Here is a 17,449-nt window from a genome sequence, read left to right as displayed (position 1 = left end):
TGGAAATGGACGAGGCCAAAAGTCGCTTTATGATATGTTAAAATATTTTTTTTATTGGCAATAGTCTGGAAACTATGGGGAAAAATAAGGCGATTTGAAAGTGAAAAGTAGTATAATGAATACAATACTAAAATTCTTATTTTTAAATCACTATATATATACATATATATATATATATATATATATATATATATATATATATATATATGTATATATATACATATATATACATATACATGTATATATACACATATATATACACATATATATGTGTGTGTGTATATATATATATGTATACATATATAAGTGTGTATATATACATGTATATGTATGTATATATATACACATGTATATATACACACGTGTATATATATTTATATATATGTATACACACACATATATATACGTATATATATACATATATATGTATATATACACATATGTGTGTGTATATATACATGTGTATATACATATATACACATGTATATATATACATACATGTACATATATATATATATATATATATATATATATATATATATATATATATGGGCTGTCATATATATGGGTCCTTTTCTAAAACTGATTATAACAACGGCAGCAGAAGGTACCAGAATAGGATCCATTTACAAGAAAGCAAGCAAGAAGTGAAAAAAAAGAAAATCTGCTAATATTATGCTGTTTCTATAACACTGTCAAATTTAACACATCACAACTGGGATCTGCTAAATATATGTGAAAAGCTCCTACTGCAGGAACTATAATACAAAAAAAGGCAAGTCACAATTGGAGACTATTTCGCCAGCCAAAAGGAGACAGTGTAGCCCCTATAGGGAGGAGGAGGCAAATCCAGGAGTAGTGAACAGAATTATAAATAGTAAATCAAAGCCCAGATAATATTACGTAATATATACATTAGAAAAATACTGTGCCTACATCGTGGTTATTCACCCATTGCGGAAGGTGTTAGAACCTAGCTACCGCGATAAACGAGGTATTACTGTTCTTTCTTTGCATGCAGTACTAAAAGAAGTAGTAAGAAGTGCCTTTGTTTTCTGACTAAGGTGTTCATGTTGAGTGAAAAAAATGAAATGCTGTATGCAAGAGAAAGCTACCAATGAGATCAATAGGGGTGTTGCTTAAAAAGTGGGCCACTGCCATTGGTCAGCTGTCGTTAGGCGGCACTTCAGCTCGGCGATGACATCATGCCGTCTAAGACAGGAAGGTTATATTTAGCCTCAGACGGAGCGCGATGATTGCCGCCTCGCTGGCATGAAAACAGAGCGCGGCAAAGACGTGCCAGCGGGTTGGCGGCGAGGTCCGCCGGGGTATTAACCGACAAAACACACTAATCAGTACCATTCAGGCCGTCGCTTGGATACAACAGTACCCTCGCAATCAATCTAATGACATTACAAAATAGACTTTGACAGTCAACCCCATGTTTGTTTGGTTGGCCTCTTCAAACTAAGTCAGGACCACACACAAATCCGCTCGCACGTTCAAGACCAGCGATCTGAAAAGATCTAGCCCCTATTTATGAATATATTTTTCAAGGAACTCAAAGACACGGGAAAAGTAATCTTTTAAGATAGCCAGCCCCGAGTGACGCCTCGACATTTTGTCATATATTATCATTGGAAGCGCCTGGGCTTGTGCACTTTACGTCTACATGTATTTTCCTATCCGGATTTCTGACACACTAATCGAGCGTAGCCTGTGACACATCAAAGACATCAAAGACGTCAAAGAAGCGCGATTCATTGAATTCTGAGACGAGTTGTAAATCACCAGTCGCAGTTTTCCTCAGGCTGCTGGTGAATGTCATTGAAATACAGAGAATTTTGAAAGGAGTCATGTTCCGTGGTATATTAAATCATCTATGCCTATGTTTACACAAGGGGGATGGGGGAGGGATTTAAAAATGTTACATTTTCTATAGGCTGAATGTTAATATTTTTGTGTTTTCATTGAATTAGATGAAAAAGAAAAATTGAGATGGCAACGAAAGGCTGGGAAAGTTGCTCAAAAAATACAGAAAAGATGGGGGAAGGTTCATCAATTTGTGACCAACTGTCTGAGCAGAAAATGATAGATGGTTTAGAAAACAAAATCTAAAGGAAATTTGATCACATGGTTTAGAAAAAAAAATCTAAAGGAAATGTGGTCAGATGGTTTAGAAAAAAAATCTAAAGGAAATTTGGTCAGATGGTTTAGAAAAAAATCTAAAGAAATTTTGGTCATTTGTGGTCCAAAATGTAATCAAAGGATTCAGATCATCTGGAAAAATCAACAAAAATCAACACGAAACACCAAAGAATTTTTTCTACTCCTATTGTTGGAGCTCGACAGCAAATCACACTAATAATTGACAACAGCACCCCCATTGAAATAGCGAATACAGTAATCCCTCGATTATCGCGGCTTCACTACATCGCAGGTTTTTTTTCTCTGCAAATTTTTTTGTTAATTACATTTTTTTATAAGTTCATAAAAATGTGAAGATCCACGCTGAAACTCGCAAGCGGAAGCCAATTTTTTTAAATTTTATTTTATTTTTGAAATAGGGGTGACCCTACTTTGCGTTTTTTTTGTTTATCTCGGCCATGTCTGGTCTACATTAACCGCGATAATCGAGGGATTACTGTATCAGTTTTCTCACGTTTGTAGTTGAGGGAAAGGTTAGAAATGAGTTTAAATTCCATATTGGATTGCAAGAAGGAAGGATTTGTGTGGGAAATTAACAGGCCTGTCCTGACATGTAGCCATTTAGATTTTTAGTGTGCAAAAGGAGCTCAAAAGCACGGATGAACGCCCAAAAACCTTCATTGCACGTTGATATTTTAGGACAAAATAATGAAGATAAAATTCAATGGACAAAGGTTCCTCACCACAAACGAGATGCAGTTGTATCTCAGGTTGAGCTCTGTCAAACAGTCCAAACCGGCTAAGTTCTCCACACGGGAGATGTTGTTCCCAGCCAGGTTCAACACCTGCAGTTCTTTCAGATGACTCAAATTCTCCATCTTGGAGATCTTTCGGCGAAACGAAGAAACAATCATTAGTCACGGTGGGAACAAATGATAGAGACCACATCAGAAAAAAACAAAACACTGATGGATGACCATCTAAATAAAACAACTATCAAAACCACATTCACTAATCTAGAGTGAAAGCATTGAGTTGGCCATTTATAATGTATCTAGGCTTAGTAGCTAACTAAATAATACACACTGCAGGGTTGGAAATGTCCCCGCATTAAAGCAGTAATACCATCTCATGATGATCGGGACTCTCAAATGCAGGGTAACAAGCCCTGTAAATTTAATTGACAGTGACCACGTCTTTGTGGGTCTTTGTGGGGCGTCTCAGCGGTGGTCCGCAGCAAACAGTACGAGTTTGCTGCGCTCGGTTTTTGAGAGGGAACGGAGCGTGTGGTGAAGGCGCTCGCATCAAATCAGCCGAGTGGAAAGATTTGCGTCCTAACTCGCTATTCCGACGTGTCGGGTCACATTTGAAACTCGGCTCTGGATAATCCAGGCTGATTTTTGTACATCCGAGATGGATGTCAACTTTTGGGATTTACAGTTATTAGACAAAGTATACTCTTTCGGTTCTTCTTTTGAGAAAGTGCAACGGTCCGAAGATGAATTTTCTGAAAAGCTTATCCTCACAAGGGTCACGGGGGGTGCTGGAGCCTATCCAAGGTAACTACGGGCACCAGAATCGGCGGCCAGCCAATCGCACGGCACGAAGACACGGACAATCATTCACGCTCACACTCATAACTATTGGAAATTTAGCATACAATTAGCTTAGCATGCATGTTTTTGGGATGTGGAAGGAAACCAGAGCACCCAGAGAAAACCCACTCCAAACCCAGGCAGAACATGCCAACTCCACACAGTGAGGAGCGACCTGGGATCGAACCCTCGACCCCAGAACTGTGATGCCGACACACTAGCCACTCGTGCAATCCTCTCTTTAACAAATAAGAGTAGAAGGATTTCAAATTCTCCATGGCTTCCTTTAATTTTCCTCTTATGTCAAGACATCTAGTCGATATTATGAGCTAAAATCAATGCTGAGTTCAAAGATGGCGCTATAATCTAATTATTCATTTATTCAAACTGAAGCGCGTCTAAAGCCAGAGGGGGCTCGGGAATATACAACCTCTGGTGCGGCGTAGGTGGCGCTGTGGCACCACCCAATTAAGATGACCATTAGTAGTCCGTTTTGTCATTATCACTTGCCGGGGGTAACAATGAGAGCATCCCGTTGGATGATGAATCGGGCTCGGATGATTTGGAAAGTCTACGTGGGAGTGAGCATGAAAAAAACAAACATGGCTACCTAATAGAGAAGACCATTACATCTTTTTTAATATTTTTGTTACCAAAACATTTAACTTAACTGTTCATAAATGATTTGAAAATGGAAAAATGAAGACTAATAACATGTAGCTAGATCAAGGGGTCTCAATTTATATATTTTGTGGCCCCTTATTTGGTATCATGATATTTAAATTAAGCGTTTTTTGACGTTTTTTTCTTCTAATCACGACAGAACAAGCTAGCATTGCTCAGGCTAACATCAGTTTTCAGTAATGTTTGCTAATGTAAATGTAAACATTGTACAAATCCTATTTATAAAGCCTTTTAATTTCTATTTTCCTGTTTGTATGTATTTGAATTGTTTCAATAAAAAAGGGGAAGGTTACCTGATTGTGATGCAAATCCAGGATGTTGAGTTTAGAAAGGTTGTCAAGGCACGATATTTTATGGATCCTATGACAGAGTGAGCCTAATTAATGGCACAAATTTAAGATACTATGTTGTTACATTGATATTTTAACACAACTGATAATTTCATCACTTTACAAAATGGACAGAACTTGATAACATTGAGTATTCTTGCAAAATTAACTATGTTTTATGTCAAGGGTGTCAAACTCTGATTGGTTTGCGGGGCCACATTTGTGCCAAATATAGATCTCACGTGGGCCAGTTTATTTTTGGCCAAAAAAGTTAACTTACTGGCTGCCATTGACGACGCGGGAAATTGCAAAAAGTTATACAATGTAATATTGGGAGAGAAACATTAATATGAATATAACAAGATTAAATTTGAACTATTACAAGGTTAAAATCAAAACATGATGAGCGTTAAATTATAGATGATACTATTACAAGATTCAAATTGTGTCCATATGACCACAACATTTTTTTTGCATCATATTAGGAGGTTTAAGTCATATTTGGAGAAAAGTCATAAAATGATGAGATCAAAAACATGACAATACTTATTTTGCATCACTCAAACCGCGGACATCCACTTTTGGTGACATTAGGTCAATGTGAAAAATTTTATTTTGGACTAATTTTGGAGGTTTTTGTGATTCCTGCTGATACAATTTGATGAGAATGACTATTGTTAACATAGGTGACATAATTTTAAATGAAAAGACTTTGGGATGGTGGCATCCCTTGAGATTTTTTCAATGCAAAGTGTGCCGCATTTAGGCCGTAGTGGGGATTAAAATGGTGACAACCAGGATCATGCTTAAAGCAGAGTAGCATAATAACACAATAAACCTACTTGTTATTGGCTAAAATGAGGATTCGAAGGGAAATGAGCGTTTGGATGCCACTCATATCATCGACGTCGTTGTCGTACAAGTTGAGGATGACGAGCTGCCTCAGGAGTGACAAGTGACTGATGCTAGCGATCAGGTTGTGCTGCAGGTTGAGCACTTGCAGGTCATCCATGACGCCCAGCTGGGGACACTCGTCCAGACAACACCTGCATGGTCAGTTAAAAAAAGTTTGACAAAATATGACAGGTGTTCTGCATTTTATGGGATCTGCTGCCCCCGAGTGGCTATATTTGTCAATACTACTTGAAAGGGAGGTGCCCAGCAAAACATTCAAACTGGGAATTTTTGTCAGAAATAGATGACGAGAAAGATTTTAGCATGTTAGCAATAGAGGCTAACATGGAGCATGAACGCAAAAGGACAACACCGCCAAAATAAGCGATTATGAGATGCAGGACTACACCGAAGCAACCCACTAAAAGATCCAACTGAATTCTCCCTGGCGTTTTCTTTCTTTCTTTCTTTTTTTAAATACCTTGTACCTGTGCAAAGAGCAGCCTTATTGAAAATGTCCTTAACGCAGTCCTCATTTGAGGACAGCCTGTAATCTTTTTTTATTAAGATTTTATATTAAGACAGTGTGTACCTACCTGTCCAAGTCAATCCGTTGAAGAGTGGATGGTGAATTGTCAGAATTGAAGTGAATAATGGGGAAAACGTGGGTGGAACTAAAATGATGAGCTCTAGAGGCACCTAAACATGATGTAAATGCATTCAGTGTGGGAAAAAAGGACACAATTTTTCATGAAAAATGAGAATGTCACAGTAATGTTCACCTGCCGACTTGGTGGGGGAGTATCTGGCCCCTGCACTGCGAATCGGCCTCAGAGATTTGTTTCGGGCCTCGTTTGTTAAAACAGGAATTGTGGGTAAAATGCACAGGGCACCACTTGGAAAAGACACTTGATGGAATGCTGGTAAATCTACAGAGGGATTGAAATATAACAGCATCATTGGTGATATCACAATAAAAAGATTTGAAACAATAAATAGAAACTAGTAAGTTGCTATGATTGTATTTTTAGTATTTGTTTACCTGTTTGAGGAGGATTTCTTGGAAAATTCAGACATGGGTCATGTAAGCAATAAAGAGAGGTGACCTAAAATATTAATGAGAATAATTTGACAATAAAAATTATGATTTTTGGACCTCTCGCTGTGTTTTCTCACCCTTCGCTGGCTTCTCTCTGGCAAGGATTTGACCATTTTCGGGCGCAACTTGCAGCTATTAACCTGTAGTCAAATAAAATTAAATATAAACAAAAATGGTTAATCATATTGGTTTAAAAAAAAAAAAGTTTATTCCTATATATATTCCCTATAGTGAGAATATAAGGTCATTTGTATTTTACTATTGACGGCAATAGACGTCTAATTTGTACGTCTATCCACGACAAAGGCAGCGAATTAGTTAAATTCTTAATTTGCAAATAATGGTTTTAGCACTGGAAAAAATCATGGAACCAAATATCAATTACTCAAATTAAGGATTGGAGATGTATTAAGTTTTTTTTAAAGGTAATTCGATTTAAAATCTAGTCGTGCTTTTTCCCCCCCATCTCCAAATTGTCGAAAGTGTTGATGACGTTTTTCGCTAACTATTTAGATGATTAATCTCCTCGTCAAATTAAACAAACTAAGAAGGGGAAAAACGATTAAAATGCGTGACTGACCATGGGAGTGAGAAAAAGTACATTTTGATTGTCGTTCTTGTTTTTCCGTGTGCTCCCCGACTCCATTTCCGTAGCTAGTGCTTGTTAGCCTCGGGCTAGCATCCCAATGGAAGCACGGCAGGGCAAAAAGGAATACAATGATGTATTAAATCATCTGCGACTCTTAAATGAGCTCCTTCTAATTTTACTACTCATTAAACTTCGAACTATCACAAAAAGAGAAGCGCAAGATCCGTTGTCATGGTAATCCCGGCGTTGCTAGGAACCGTGCGGCATACTTCCTGTATCGTTACAAAAATAAAATAAGGGGAAATTGGGTATAGGAAGAAGATAATTGCTTTTTCGGAAAATGTATATATATTTTTTTAGCTTTTAGCATTGTCATTACTAGTTCTTAAATATGCACGTACACACGACAGAATAAATAAACATGTTGACATGCACTCAAGTGACCTCTGTGACCTTTTCAACTCTATGCCTGCCATCTGATTTTACAGGAATAACATTCTATATGTTGTTTATCGGGGCGGCCCTCACATTTGAAGACTGGGGTTCAAATCCAGGGTTGCAGAATTTGCATGTTCTCCACTGGCCTGCGTGGGTTTTCTCCGGGTACTCCAGTTTCCTCCCACATTCCCAAAACATGCATGGTAGGCTGATTGGACACTCTAAATTGCACCTAGGTATGAGTGTGAGTGTGAATAGTTGTTTGTCTCTTTGTGCCCTGCGATTGGCTGGCCACCAATTCAGGGTGTCCCCCTGCCTCTGGCCCGAAGTCAGCTGGGATAGGCTCCAGCACCCCCCGCAACCCTAGTGAGGATCGTGACCGGACGGTTGGTCGCCGGACGATTGGTCGCCGGACGTTTGGTCGCCGGACGTTTGGTCTGTAGAATTCATAAACTACCAAGAATCATGTAAAGGTTTCAGAGAGCTGAGATATTCACATACACATGATAAAAAACAACAACACATCTTAATACAGAATAATGAATGTTAAACTAAACCAGGAATATTTAGTGAATAAAATGCACGGAAATAATACGTGGCGTTAACATTGCTGTGGCGTGAAGAGGCACAGCTGGAAACGTACACATTCAGACAATAGGATTTACGTCACTGAAATACTTGACAGCCAATTCTTATGCTACATGTGCCAGCTTTTGGTTTTTCATGAATAGATGCTGACAGGCATTGTGTGGGAGTTGCCTTTGATACACTTGGACTGTAGGCAAAATGCAAATACACATGCTAATAATTACCGCAACAATTCAGTTTGACCGCTTATTTATTATATATTTAAATACTATCTGCACATTTTTGTGGAAACTTCTGATTGTTGTCCAATTTTCCACATGAGAATCATCACATTTTTACATGAGAATCATGTTTAATCCTGGTTGTAATGATAAACAACATCTCATCTCATTTTCTAAACCGCTTTATCCTCACTGGTACTCGGACGTTTGGTCGCCCGGACGTTTGGTCACCCGGACGTTTGGTCGCCCGGACGTTTGGTCGCCCGGACGTTTGGTCGCCCGGGTGAATATAATTTTGAGATCTGGTTTCAACAGTAGATATTTAGATATTAAACTCTCTCTCTCTCATGAATATAGTTTTGAGAGCTGGTTTCAACAGTAAACTCTCTGTCATGTTGTCAGACGTCCGGCGACCAAACGTCCGGGCGACCAAACGTCCGGGCGACCAAACGTCCGGGCGACCAAACGTCCGGGCGACCAAACGTCCGAGTACCAGTGAGGATAAAGCGGTTTAGAAAATGAGATGAGATGTTGTTTATCATTACAACCAGGATTAAACATGATTCTCATGTAAAAATGTGATGATTCTCATGTGGAAAATTGGACAACAATCAGAAGTTTCCACAAAAATGTGCAAATAGTATTTAAATAAATAAATAAGCGGTTAAACTGAATTTTTGCGGTAATTATTAGCATGTGTATTTGCATTTTGCCTACAGTCCAAGTGTATCAAAGGCAACTCCCACACAATGCAGGCACATGTAGCATAAGAATTGGCTGTCAAGTATTTCAGTGACATAAATCCTATTGTCTGAATGTGTACGTTTCCAGCTGTGCCTCTTCACGCCACAGCAATGTTAACGCTACGTATTATTTCCGTGCATTTTATTCACTAAATATTCCCGGGTGTTGTTACACAGATGTTTTACATTCATTATTCTGTATTAAGAAGTGTTGTTGTTTTTTATCATGTGTATGTGAATATATCAGCTTCTCTGAAACCTTTACATGATTCTTGGTAGTTTATGAATTCTACGGTTATTGCTTTTTTATTCTTACCACGCCCCCTAGATGACATCATTGGCCCAGAAAGGTCAGTGAGCCAAAGGATGAGCACTGTGAAAACATTTACACAAGAACGCTACAGATAAAGGAAAACATAAAGATTTCACAATCACCAGACACTAACCTACATACATTCCGTGTTAAATTCTGGAATGGTTTAGGTTGGTAAAGTGTTATTCTAAATTTGTGGTGTGGTGTAAAATTCTAAATATTCTTTGTGAGAAAAAAAAGATCCTATCATCTTTGTTAAGAACTGTCAGTCAAACATAAAGACACACGCCTCTGCCACTTCACATGTTGCTTTGGACACGTTTAATGTAACAGTGTGTACGGCATGTGGTGCAGAAAATGAGTCAGGCTGCCCACCAGCTGTGAGCCTCCCGTGCCAATGTTTGGTACTCAGGGTGTTTCATGCAGGGATGGCGACAGCTTACAAAACTATTATGAGGGATTGTCATTGTTGTCGACTCGGAGAAGAGAAAACTGGACTGGTTAAGGCCACCTTCATTAAAATATATATATATATATATATATATATATATATATATATATATATATATATATATATATATATATATATATATATATATATATATATACATATACACACACAGATGAAGGGTCACACCTATTTTTAAAAAAATAGTAGGGTGACCCCTATTAATATTAAAAAAAAAAAATTGGATTACATTTGTATTTTTTTAATTTTTAAATAGGGGAGACCCTACTTCACGGTTTTTTGTTTACATTACATTGTCTGGTCTACATTAACCGCGATAATCGAGGGATTACTGTATATATATATATATATATATATATATATATATATATATATATATATATATATATATATATATATATACATATATATATATATATATATAATAGACATTGGGCATTTTTTTTTTACTTCAGTGCTGAGTTCCAGTTACAAGCGGAGGATAGGGGAGTGGCTTCCGCTTGCGAGTTTCAACGTGGATCTTCACATTTTTCTGAAGTTTAAAAATACACATATATATATGTTTTTTTTTACTTCAGTGCTGAATTCTAGTAGCAAGCGGAGGACAAAAAACAAAAAAACGCGATGTAGTGATAGTTGAAGCTGCGATAAACGAGGGATTACTGTATATGTGTGTGTTTGGAAGGCTAAATCAACATTAATGCTAACTCTAAATATGAACCTGGGCTCCTTCCATGGCCACTGGAAAATAAACAGTTTATGTGACAACTATTACAGGGATACTTATATTTTCCTTTTGCGCAATGTTACAGTCTATTAAAATTTATAGTTTCCCCCTTGACCCACAAATGAGTCAATTTATGTGGCATGGAAAACTACAAATATACAAAGCATATCCTCTTTGACTGAATATACCAGGCATCTTGGGACTTTTTTATGGTTCAAATAAATAGATTTATAAAGCTACAGGACCCATGTTAGAAAAAGTATGAATTCCTCTTATACATTTGAACAATTTATCATGACAAAAAAATGTTTTCCTCCCATAAATTCTAAATAAAAACTGATTTATATATACATATAAAAAGTATAAATAGAATGTACTTACTGTGTATAAGTATAGCTTTTGTTCCGACCTCCCTGTGTGAGCGTGTTCCCCCTGGCCTTGCGTGGTTTTTACCCAGGTATTCCAGTTTGTTGCCATATTCGTAAATCATGTATGGTAAGCTGCTTGACCACTCTGTTGGGGGAGGGGGCATTTTTCTGTACATGAATGCACAATAAATGAGTAAACAACAAAAATGTCAATTTTTTAGTTTCTGCGGAGTACATTTTGAGACCCTCCGGGGTGGTTCGCCCTTTCCTTGCCAGGGCCCCATGGACTTGCCTGGCTTGCCTGTGTGCGAGTTCCGCCTCTGTAAATTACAATTTGATACCAAACAAGGCGAGTCAGATTATGCAAGAAATCCTGTCAAACTTCAGACTAGCAAACTTTCTATCATAAACAGGCACCCACTCAAATGTAATTCCTTGGAATATAGGTAAAAATCCCCAGCAATTGACCCACCTTCCCCTGAAAGTTGACTTCCAGGGGAGGCTGCAAGCCTATTATCCAATTAGCAACTACCTGCCCCTTGTTAGGCCATTTCCCCCAATTAGGCTCCAGAACGTGAGCTCGATGCCTGCCCTTCTATCTTTTCTATTTAGAGACGCTCTAGTGCCCTCGTCGGCACGACAGTACGTCTGTGCACGATTTGCCAAAGAAATAGAATCAAAATCAATCAAGTATGCACACCGTGGTGAACGCCTTCATGCGTTGCCTCGCCTTTCTCCTGCCCCCCTCCTGGCTTTGTGTCAGCCTCTGCTTGTGGGCCAGTGAGTGCGAAGAGACGTCGAAACGGCCCAATCCGAGAGCTCGATTGCGAGCCACCAAGCCGCTTACATATGAGGAAGTAGCTGCAGTAGCCGCGGCGGTGCACGGTGGTGCTGCTCGTGCTGGTGGTGGTGGTGGTAGTGGTAGTGGTCCTGCCCCTGCCTCCTCCCCCGCTTCGGGCTGCCTCTCGCCGGCTACGCAAGCTCCGCAGGCCGCTCCGTCGGACGCTCGGCTCTGGATCGACGTCGCCCGGCAAGCCGTGGAGCGCGTCTTGGGAGCTTCGTGGTTTGTCCCCCGCGAGAGAAGCCGTCGAGCGGCGTCGCCTTCCCCCGACCGCCGCTGCCTCCTCGACTCGAGCACCGACGCCGGGGAGAACATGAGCGCGGCAGCGGAGATCCCGAGCCCCATTCCCGGGCATGGCCACGGCCACAGCCCCGGTCCCAGTCCTAGTTCCGGTCCCAGTTCCGGCCCCGACTCGTGCGAAGAGGTCATCGCCGTGGATCGCCAGACGTCCCAGGAGATGGCCACGGTTACCATCACGGTGGCCATCCAGGCGGCTGAGGACGAGGAACCGGAGGAATTCTCTCCCGGACGAGTCGACTTTATCGGCGGCAGCTGCAGCGAGGATGAATTCGGCAGGCATGACAAGTCGAGGTTAGTGTCGCAAACAACTTCGGCGTTTAGGTGCGGTTTAACAATCCGGTTCGTCAGATTGGCCGGTAAATGGAGATGAAATGCCATGGTATACTACTATGGGGGGAAAAAAAATAATAATTTCAACCATTCAAAAACGTTTTCATCATTGCTGTAAATGGGCGTTGACCTGTTAGATTTCAAGCATGGGAACTGGATGACAATAATTGTAGTTAAGAAATAAAGATGACTAATACACATTTCCACCCATTTTATATGTATATACACATTGGATAAAGTTGGTTGTGTGATTCAATATACAAAATTTAGGGAATGAATCCTTGCCCAAATACATATAATAGCGTTTTTAAAATTCCATTTTTATTTTCTTTACAATTAAACATTTAAAATTGAATATTTGCAGTGTTATGTTATTTTTTTTCCCAAAATTAAATAGGAAAATATTGTTTTTCCTCATTTCTTAATAGAAAAATAAGCAAAGTTTAGTTACAAATAAAATAGAATATTTGCAGTGTTATCTTGAGTTATTTCAAAAAGAAATGAGAAAATATTTAGTCTTTTTTCTTCATTTTTTTTAATTAAAAAATAAGCAAAGTTTAAAAGTCTTAGAACTAAGCCACCATGCAAAATTTAATACATTTCATAGTTTTACTGGGGACACAGATTGATAGTTTGAATATGCAACAGGGTATTTGCACACAAAAAGACAATTTGAGTACTTTTGAGGAGGAAATCAGTTATGGTGGGTGATATGATCAACAAAGTTCTCACTTTTCCAAGTTTTTGAGTGTTCTTGTTTTTCTTTCTTGACATCACGGCTTCTCAAATGGTTGTGTGGCCAACATGCATTTATCAACACCACTGCAAATAGGATATGTTTATTTTCCTGGCTTTCTTGTTGAAGTAAAACGCACTTGCTCAACAGGTGTTGGCATGGCAGCAACTGCCAATCGACGGCAATGGAAGCACATGCAATGGTCTACGCTAGGGGTGTCAAACTCGGTTTGGTTCGCAGGCCATGCTAACTAGATTTCACATGGACCGGACTATTTTATTTTTGGCCTAAAGAGTTAACGTATTTGCCACCATAAAAGGGGGCTAGATGTCCAATCCAATTACAGTCGTACCTCTACTTACAAAATTAATTGGTTCCAAGGCTTTTTCTTGTAACTTGAAAATTTCGTAAGTAGAGGTGTACTTCATATGTAAATTCTCTAATTCATTCTACAGTCCTCACACAACTACCAACTAAACCCTATAAATTAGTCAAAGTGAGCCGGTTCGACCAGGGATGAAAGCTGTCCACTTTGTATTAAATTTTAGAATTTTACTTTGTGTTCTGTGTGTATCTATTTAAAAAAACCTGAATATTTAGGGCTTTTGATCTAGTTCTTTTAATCAATTTTTTAATCATCTCATTTTCTGAACCGCTTAATCCTCATTAGGGTTGCAGGGGGTGCTGGGGCTTATCCCAGCTGTCTCCGGGCCAGAGGCCCTGAATCGGTGGCCAGCCAATCGCAGGGCACAAGGAAACGGACAACCCTGCACACTCAGGGCAATTTAGAGTGTCCAATCAGCCTAACATGCATATTTTTGGTTTGTGGGAGGAAACCGGAGTACCCGGACGAAACCCACGCAGGCCCGAGGAGAACACGCAAACTCCACACAGGTGGACCGACCTGGCCCCCAATTGTTTTATTTATTAAATATTTAATTATATCTAAATGGTCCAGCCCACATGAAATCAAACCAACCCGAGTTTACCACCCTTGCTATAGACCGTAATTGCAACTGTTGCGGGACAACCAGACAGCCGAGGGAGATAAAGGATGACACCTTCACCTTAATCTCAACCTCCACCTCCTCCTTTTCCCCTTGCGTCATAGCCTAGCTATTTTTAGACCGCCTCTTGAGAGGTCCCTAGTTCCTACCTGGCCGGCTTTGAGTGCTCGGAGGCAAACGTGGCCACGTCCCTTTTGGGTTTATAGCACACACACAGTTCTTTGTATGTCATGTTGTGCCTTTGCTAGCTATATATTGCTGGTGAGAGGAAACTAGAAGATTAAGATCTGTCTCGGTAGTATTTCTCACGGCAGAATGGAATGTATAGATTGGACGGAAATTCCAAAGAGTTCTGTTTTGAATTTACATCCGTTCGTATAGGAGACTCTCACTTGAGGATGAAGGCTCGTGCCAGCTGTGTGGTCATCTTGCCAGAAAGCCGAGGGAGGAAGGGGACGGTGGGTGGGTGGGTGGTGGGGACGAAGATACGATTGCGGAGGAAGCCGATGAGTCATCCTAACAAAAAAAATCACTCAATCCCCCCTCGCTTTTCATCTGCTTTTTTTTTTAAATGCAACAAACTTGGTGTGAAAATTCCCATAGAGGAGGGGTGAGGCATATTCTATGTGGGAGGATTTGGACTCTGCAACTTTCAGATGGAGAGGGCTTGGCACCGAGACCCCGTTGCTGACTGTCGTGCTGCAGCGTGGGTGGGGTGGGCCGGGCCGGGGTGGGGGGGGACGTGCAACAGTGCAGTTTTTGCCAGCAAATTGTAAGCTGATTGTTTTGTGTAACGTAGTAAAGGTGAGCCTATTCCCACGCAAACATGACTCAACAGGTATAATGCGATCTTTCCGTTTAATTTGCTCTAAATGATATTGAAAATTGAGTGATAAATGTTTGTATTATACTTACTGTATTTACTCGCATATAAGCCGCTTTTGTCGGACAAAATAATGATGACCGAATCAAGGGTACGGCTTTTATGGGCATAAAAAGCACGAAACTGCAAGTTGACAACGCCATGATGCAATGGCGCCGTGACGTCATGACGCAAGACATTCATTTATTTGAAAATAGAGAAAAGATAAACAGATAAAACGCTAAACAAAATGAGGTCTATGAATGAAATTCAAGAAAAAAGAATTCTTATGCCTGTCACTGCTCGCTCGGGGTGCCGCCATCATTTACCTAGTTAAACATGCTCTGACTGGCCAGATGCCAGGAGCCTTGATTTTGAGATAAAACAAAATTCTACTTTTAGTTCCTCCTGTCGCAGCTACTTTTAAATCAAAACACACCGTAGCTACCCACAATTTTCTGACCTGGTCATAACAATGAAACAACTTTACTGCCTTGCTACAGTGGAGCCGGGACTAGCGGTGGCGAGCTGGAGGAGGAGAGCTGGCAGCCCCCAGATCCAGAGCTCATTCAAAAGCTGGTCACTCAAATCGAGTACTACCTGTCGGATGAAAACCTGGAGCACGACGCCTTCCTGCTCAAGCACGTGCGGCGCAACAAGCTGGGCTTTGTCAGCGTCAAGCTCCTGACCTCATTCAAAAAAGTAAGCTGCAACATTTTCCAATGAATTTAACGGTGGGCTTTTCGTAGAATTCGCGAGTAAACGTGGATGTGTGCTTTGCGCAGGTAAAACACTTCACCCGCGATTGGAGGACGACCGCGTTCGCCTTGAGGCAATCCAAGCTACTGGAGCTCAACGAGGAAGGCCGGAAAGTGCGGCGCAAGTCGGCCGTGCCCCTCTTTGCCAGCGAGTCGCTTCCCAGCCGCATGCTGCTGCTGAGCGAGCTGCAGCGCTGGCCGGAGCTCGCCCAGCTCGCCGAGAATGGGAGTGGCGCTTGTGGAGGTGGGAGCGGCGGGGGGGAGAGCGGTGGCGCTCAGCAGGAGCAGCTGATGAAGCTGCTGCTCAAAGCCTTCGGGACATACGGCGCCATCGCTTCGGTCCGCGTCCTCAAGCCCGGCAAGGACCTGCCGGCCGACCTGAAGAGACTGAGCAGCCGTTACACCCAACTGGGCACCGAGGAGTGCGCCATCGTGGAGTTCGAGGAGGTGGAGGCCGCCGTCAAAGCCAACGAGACCCTGGGCTGCGAGGACGGCGGGAGTGGTTCGCCTGGCCTGAAGGTGGTCCTGATCGGCACCAAACCCCCCAAGAAGAAAGTCCAGAAGGAGCGGTCCGGCGACGAAGCCCCTCCTACGGGGATGCGCAAGAGCCGCTCGCTCAACAGCCGAGTCAGGGAGCTCCAATACCACGCCGACGACTCGGCCTGCAGCTCCTCGGACACTGAGAGCACGCCGACGTCGCCCCGGCCCACCCGCAAGTCTCAGTCCTGCAACAAGCTCAGCCCCACGGCAGCTGGGGTAACCTTCCAGAACAATCACCTGTCGCCCCGCACCAGTCCGTGGTCCAGCCCCCGTGCCAGTCCCTGCGCTCAGCGCAAATCCCCCCACTCCCACAAATCACCGCTAGCCAGCCAGGGCCGGCTGAGCCCCGAACACGGGCGCCGCTGGGCCGACTACTCGTCCGACAGCAGCCTGACCCCGTCGGGGAGTCCGTGGGTCCAGCGGCGCAAGCAGGTGGCCTCACAGGAGAGTAGCCCGGTGGGGAGCCCCATGCTAGGCCGCAAGATCCAGAACGCAGACGGCCTGCCCCCGGGCGTCACTAGGCTACCGCGGGGGCCCGATGGAACTCGCGGCTTCCATTGCAGCGTGCTGGCCGAGAGGGGGAAGAGCGCCGCGACCCAGACTTGATGCGTGGAAAAAGCATCCTGCTCGTACCGAACCTGAGCTGCCCCCTATTGGACACTGTAGATCTATTTTCGTTGAGTGTCGTTCTATTTTTATACAGACTTTTGTGTTGAAATGGCAACATTAGCACTTTGCTAATGGAAATTTGAGTGGATTTAAGTCATTTACTGTTACTTTGGGAGAAATAACCATCATGTCAAACTAGCAGGCCATGCCCTTATTTTTATGTATTTTTTTAAAACTTATATTAATGTGTATTGATGTGAA

General features: G+C 41.7%; 2 protein-coding genes across 6 annotated transcripts in view; one reads left to right on the top strand and one right to left on the bottom strand.

The window, feature by feature from the left end:
- The window catches only part of lrrc49 (leucine rich repeat containing 49), a 26,867-nt gene extending 14,175 nt beyond the window's left edge, over window positions 1–12,692 (bottom strand). Inside the window, exons 1-9 of one of the 5 annotated variants that reach the window (XM_077622725.1) lie at window positions 11,441–12,692; window positions 11,219–11,373; window positions 6,827–6,889; window positions 6,693–6,756; window positions 6,433–6,579; window positions 6,247–6,349; window positions 5,599–5,802; window positions 4,721–4,787; window positions 2,892–3,035 (exon numbers count right to left, since the gene is read on the bottom strand). In XM_077622725.1, coding sequence (XP_077478851.1) covers window positions 2,892–3,035; window positions 4,721–4,787; window positions 5,599–5,802; window positions 6,247–6,349; window positions 6,433–6,579; window positions 6,693–6,756; window positions 6,827–6,889; window positions 11,219–11,314 — 888 coding nt within the window. In that variant the 5' untranslated portion in view covers window positions 11,315–11,373; window positions 11,441–12,692. Of the gene's footprint in view, window positions 1–2,891; window positions 3,036–4,720; window positions 4,788–5,598; window positions 5,803–6,246; window positions 6,350–6,432; window positions 6,580–6,692; window positions 6,757–6,826; window positions 6,890–7,329; window positions 7,630–11,218; window positions 11,374–11,440 lie in introns of those variants that run through there. The other 4 variants (XM_077622733.1, XM_077622716.1, XM_077622743.1 and 1 more) reach the window with 4 other exon arrangements.
- Window positions 11,753–17,449, top strand: larp6a (La ribonucleoprotein 6, translational regulator a). The gene is made up of 3 exons (XM_077622766.1): window positions 11,753–12,637; window positions 15,785–15,983; window positions 16,067–17,449. The coding sequence occupies exons 1-3, from the start codon at window positions 11,898–11,900 to the stop codon at window positions 17,183–17,185; spliced, it is 2,058 nt and encodes a 685-aa protein (XP_077478892.1). The 5' UTR covers window positions 11,753–11,897; the 3' UTR covers window positions 17,186–17,449.

The sequence above is a fragment of the Stigmatopora argus genome, chromosome 2 (assembly GCF_051989625.1).
Source record: "Stigmatopora argus isolate UIUO_Sarg chromosome 2, RoL_Sarg_1.0, whole genome shotgun sequence".
In the NCBI taxonomy this organism is placed as follows: Eukaryota; Metazoa; Chordata; class Actinopteri; order Syngnathiformes; family Syngnathidae; genus Stigmatopora; species Stigmatopora argus.
This window is presented reverse-complemented; position numbering and strand designations above follow the sequence as displayed.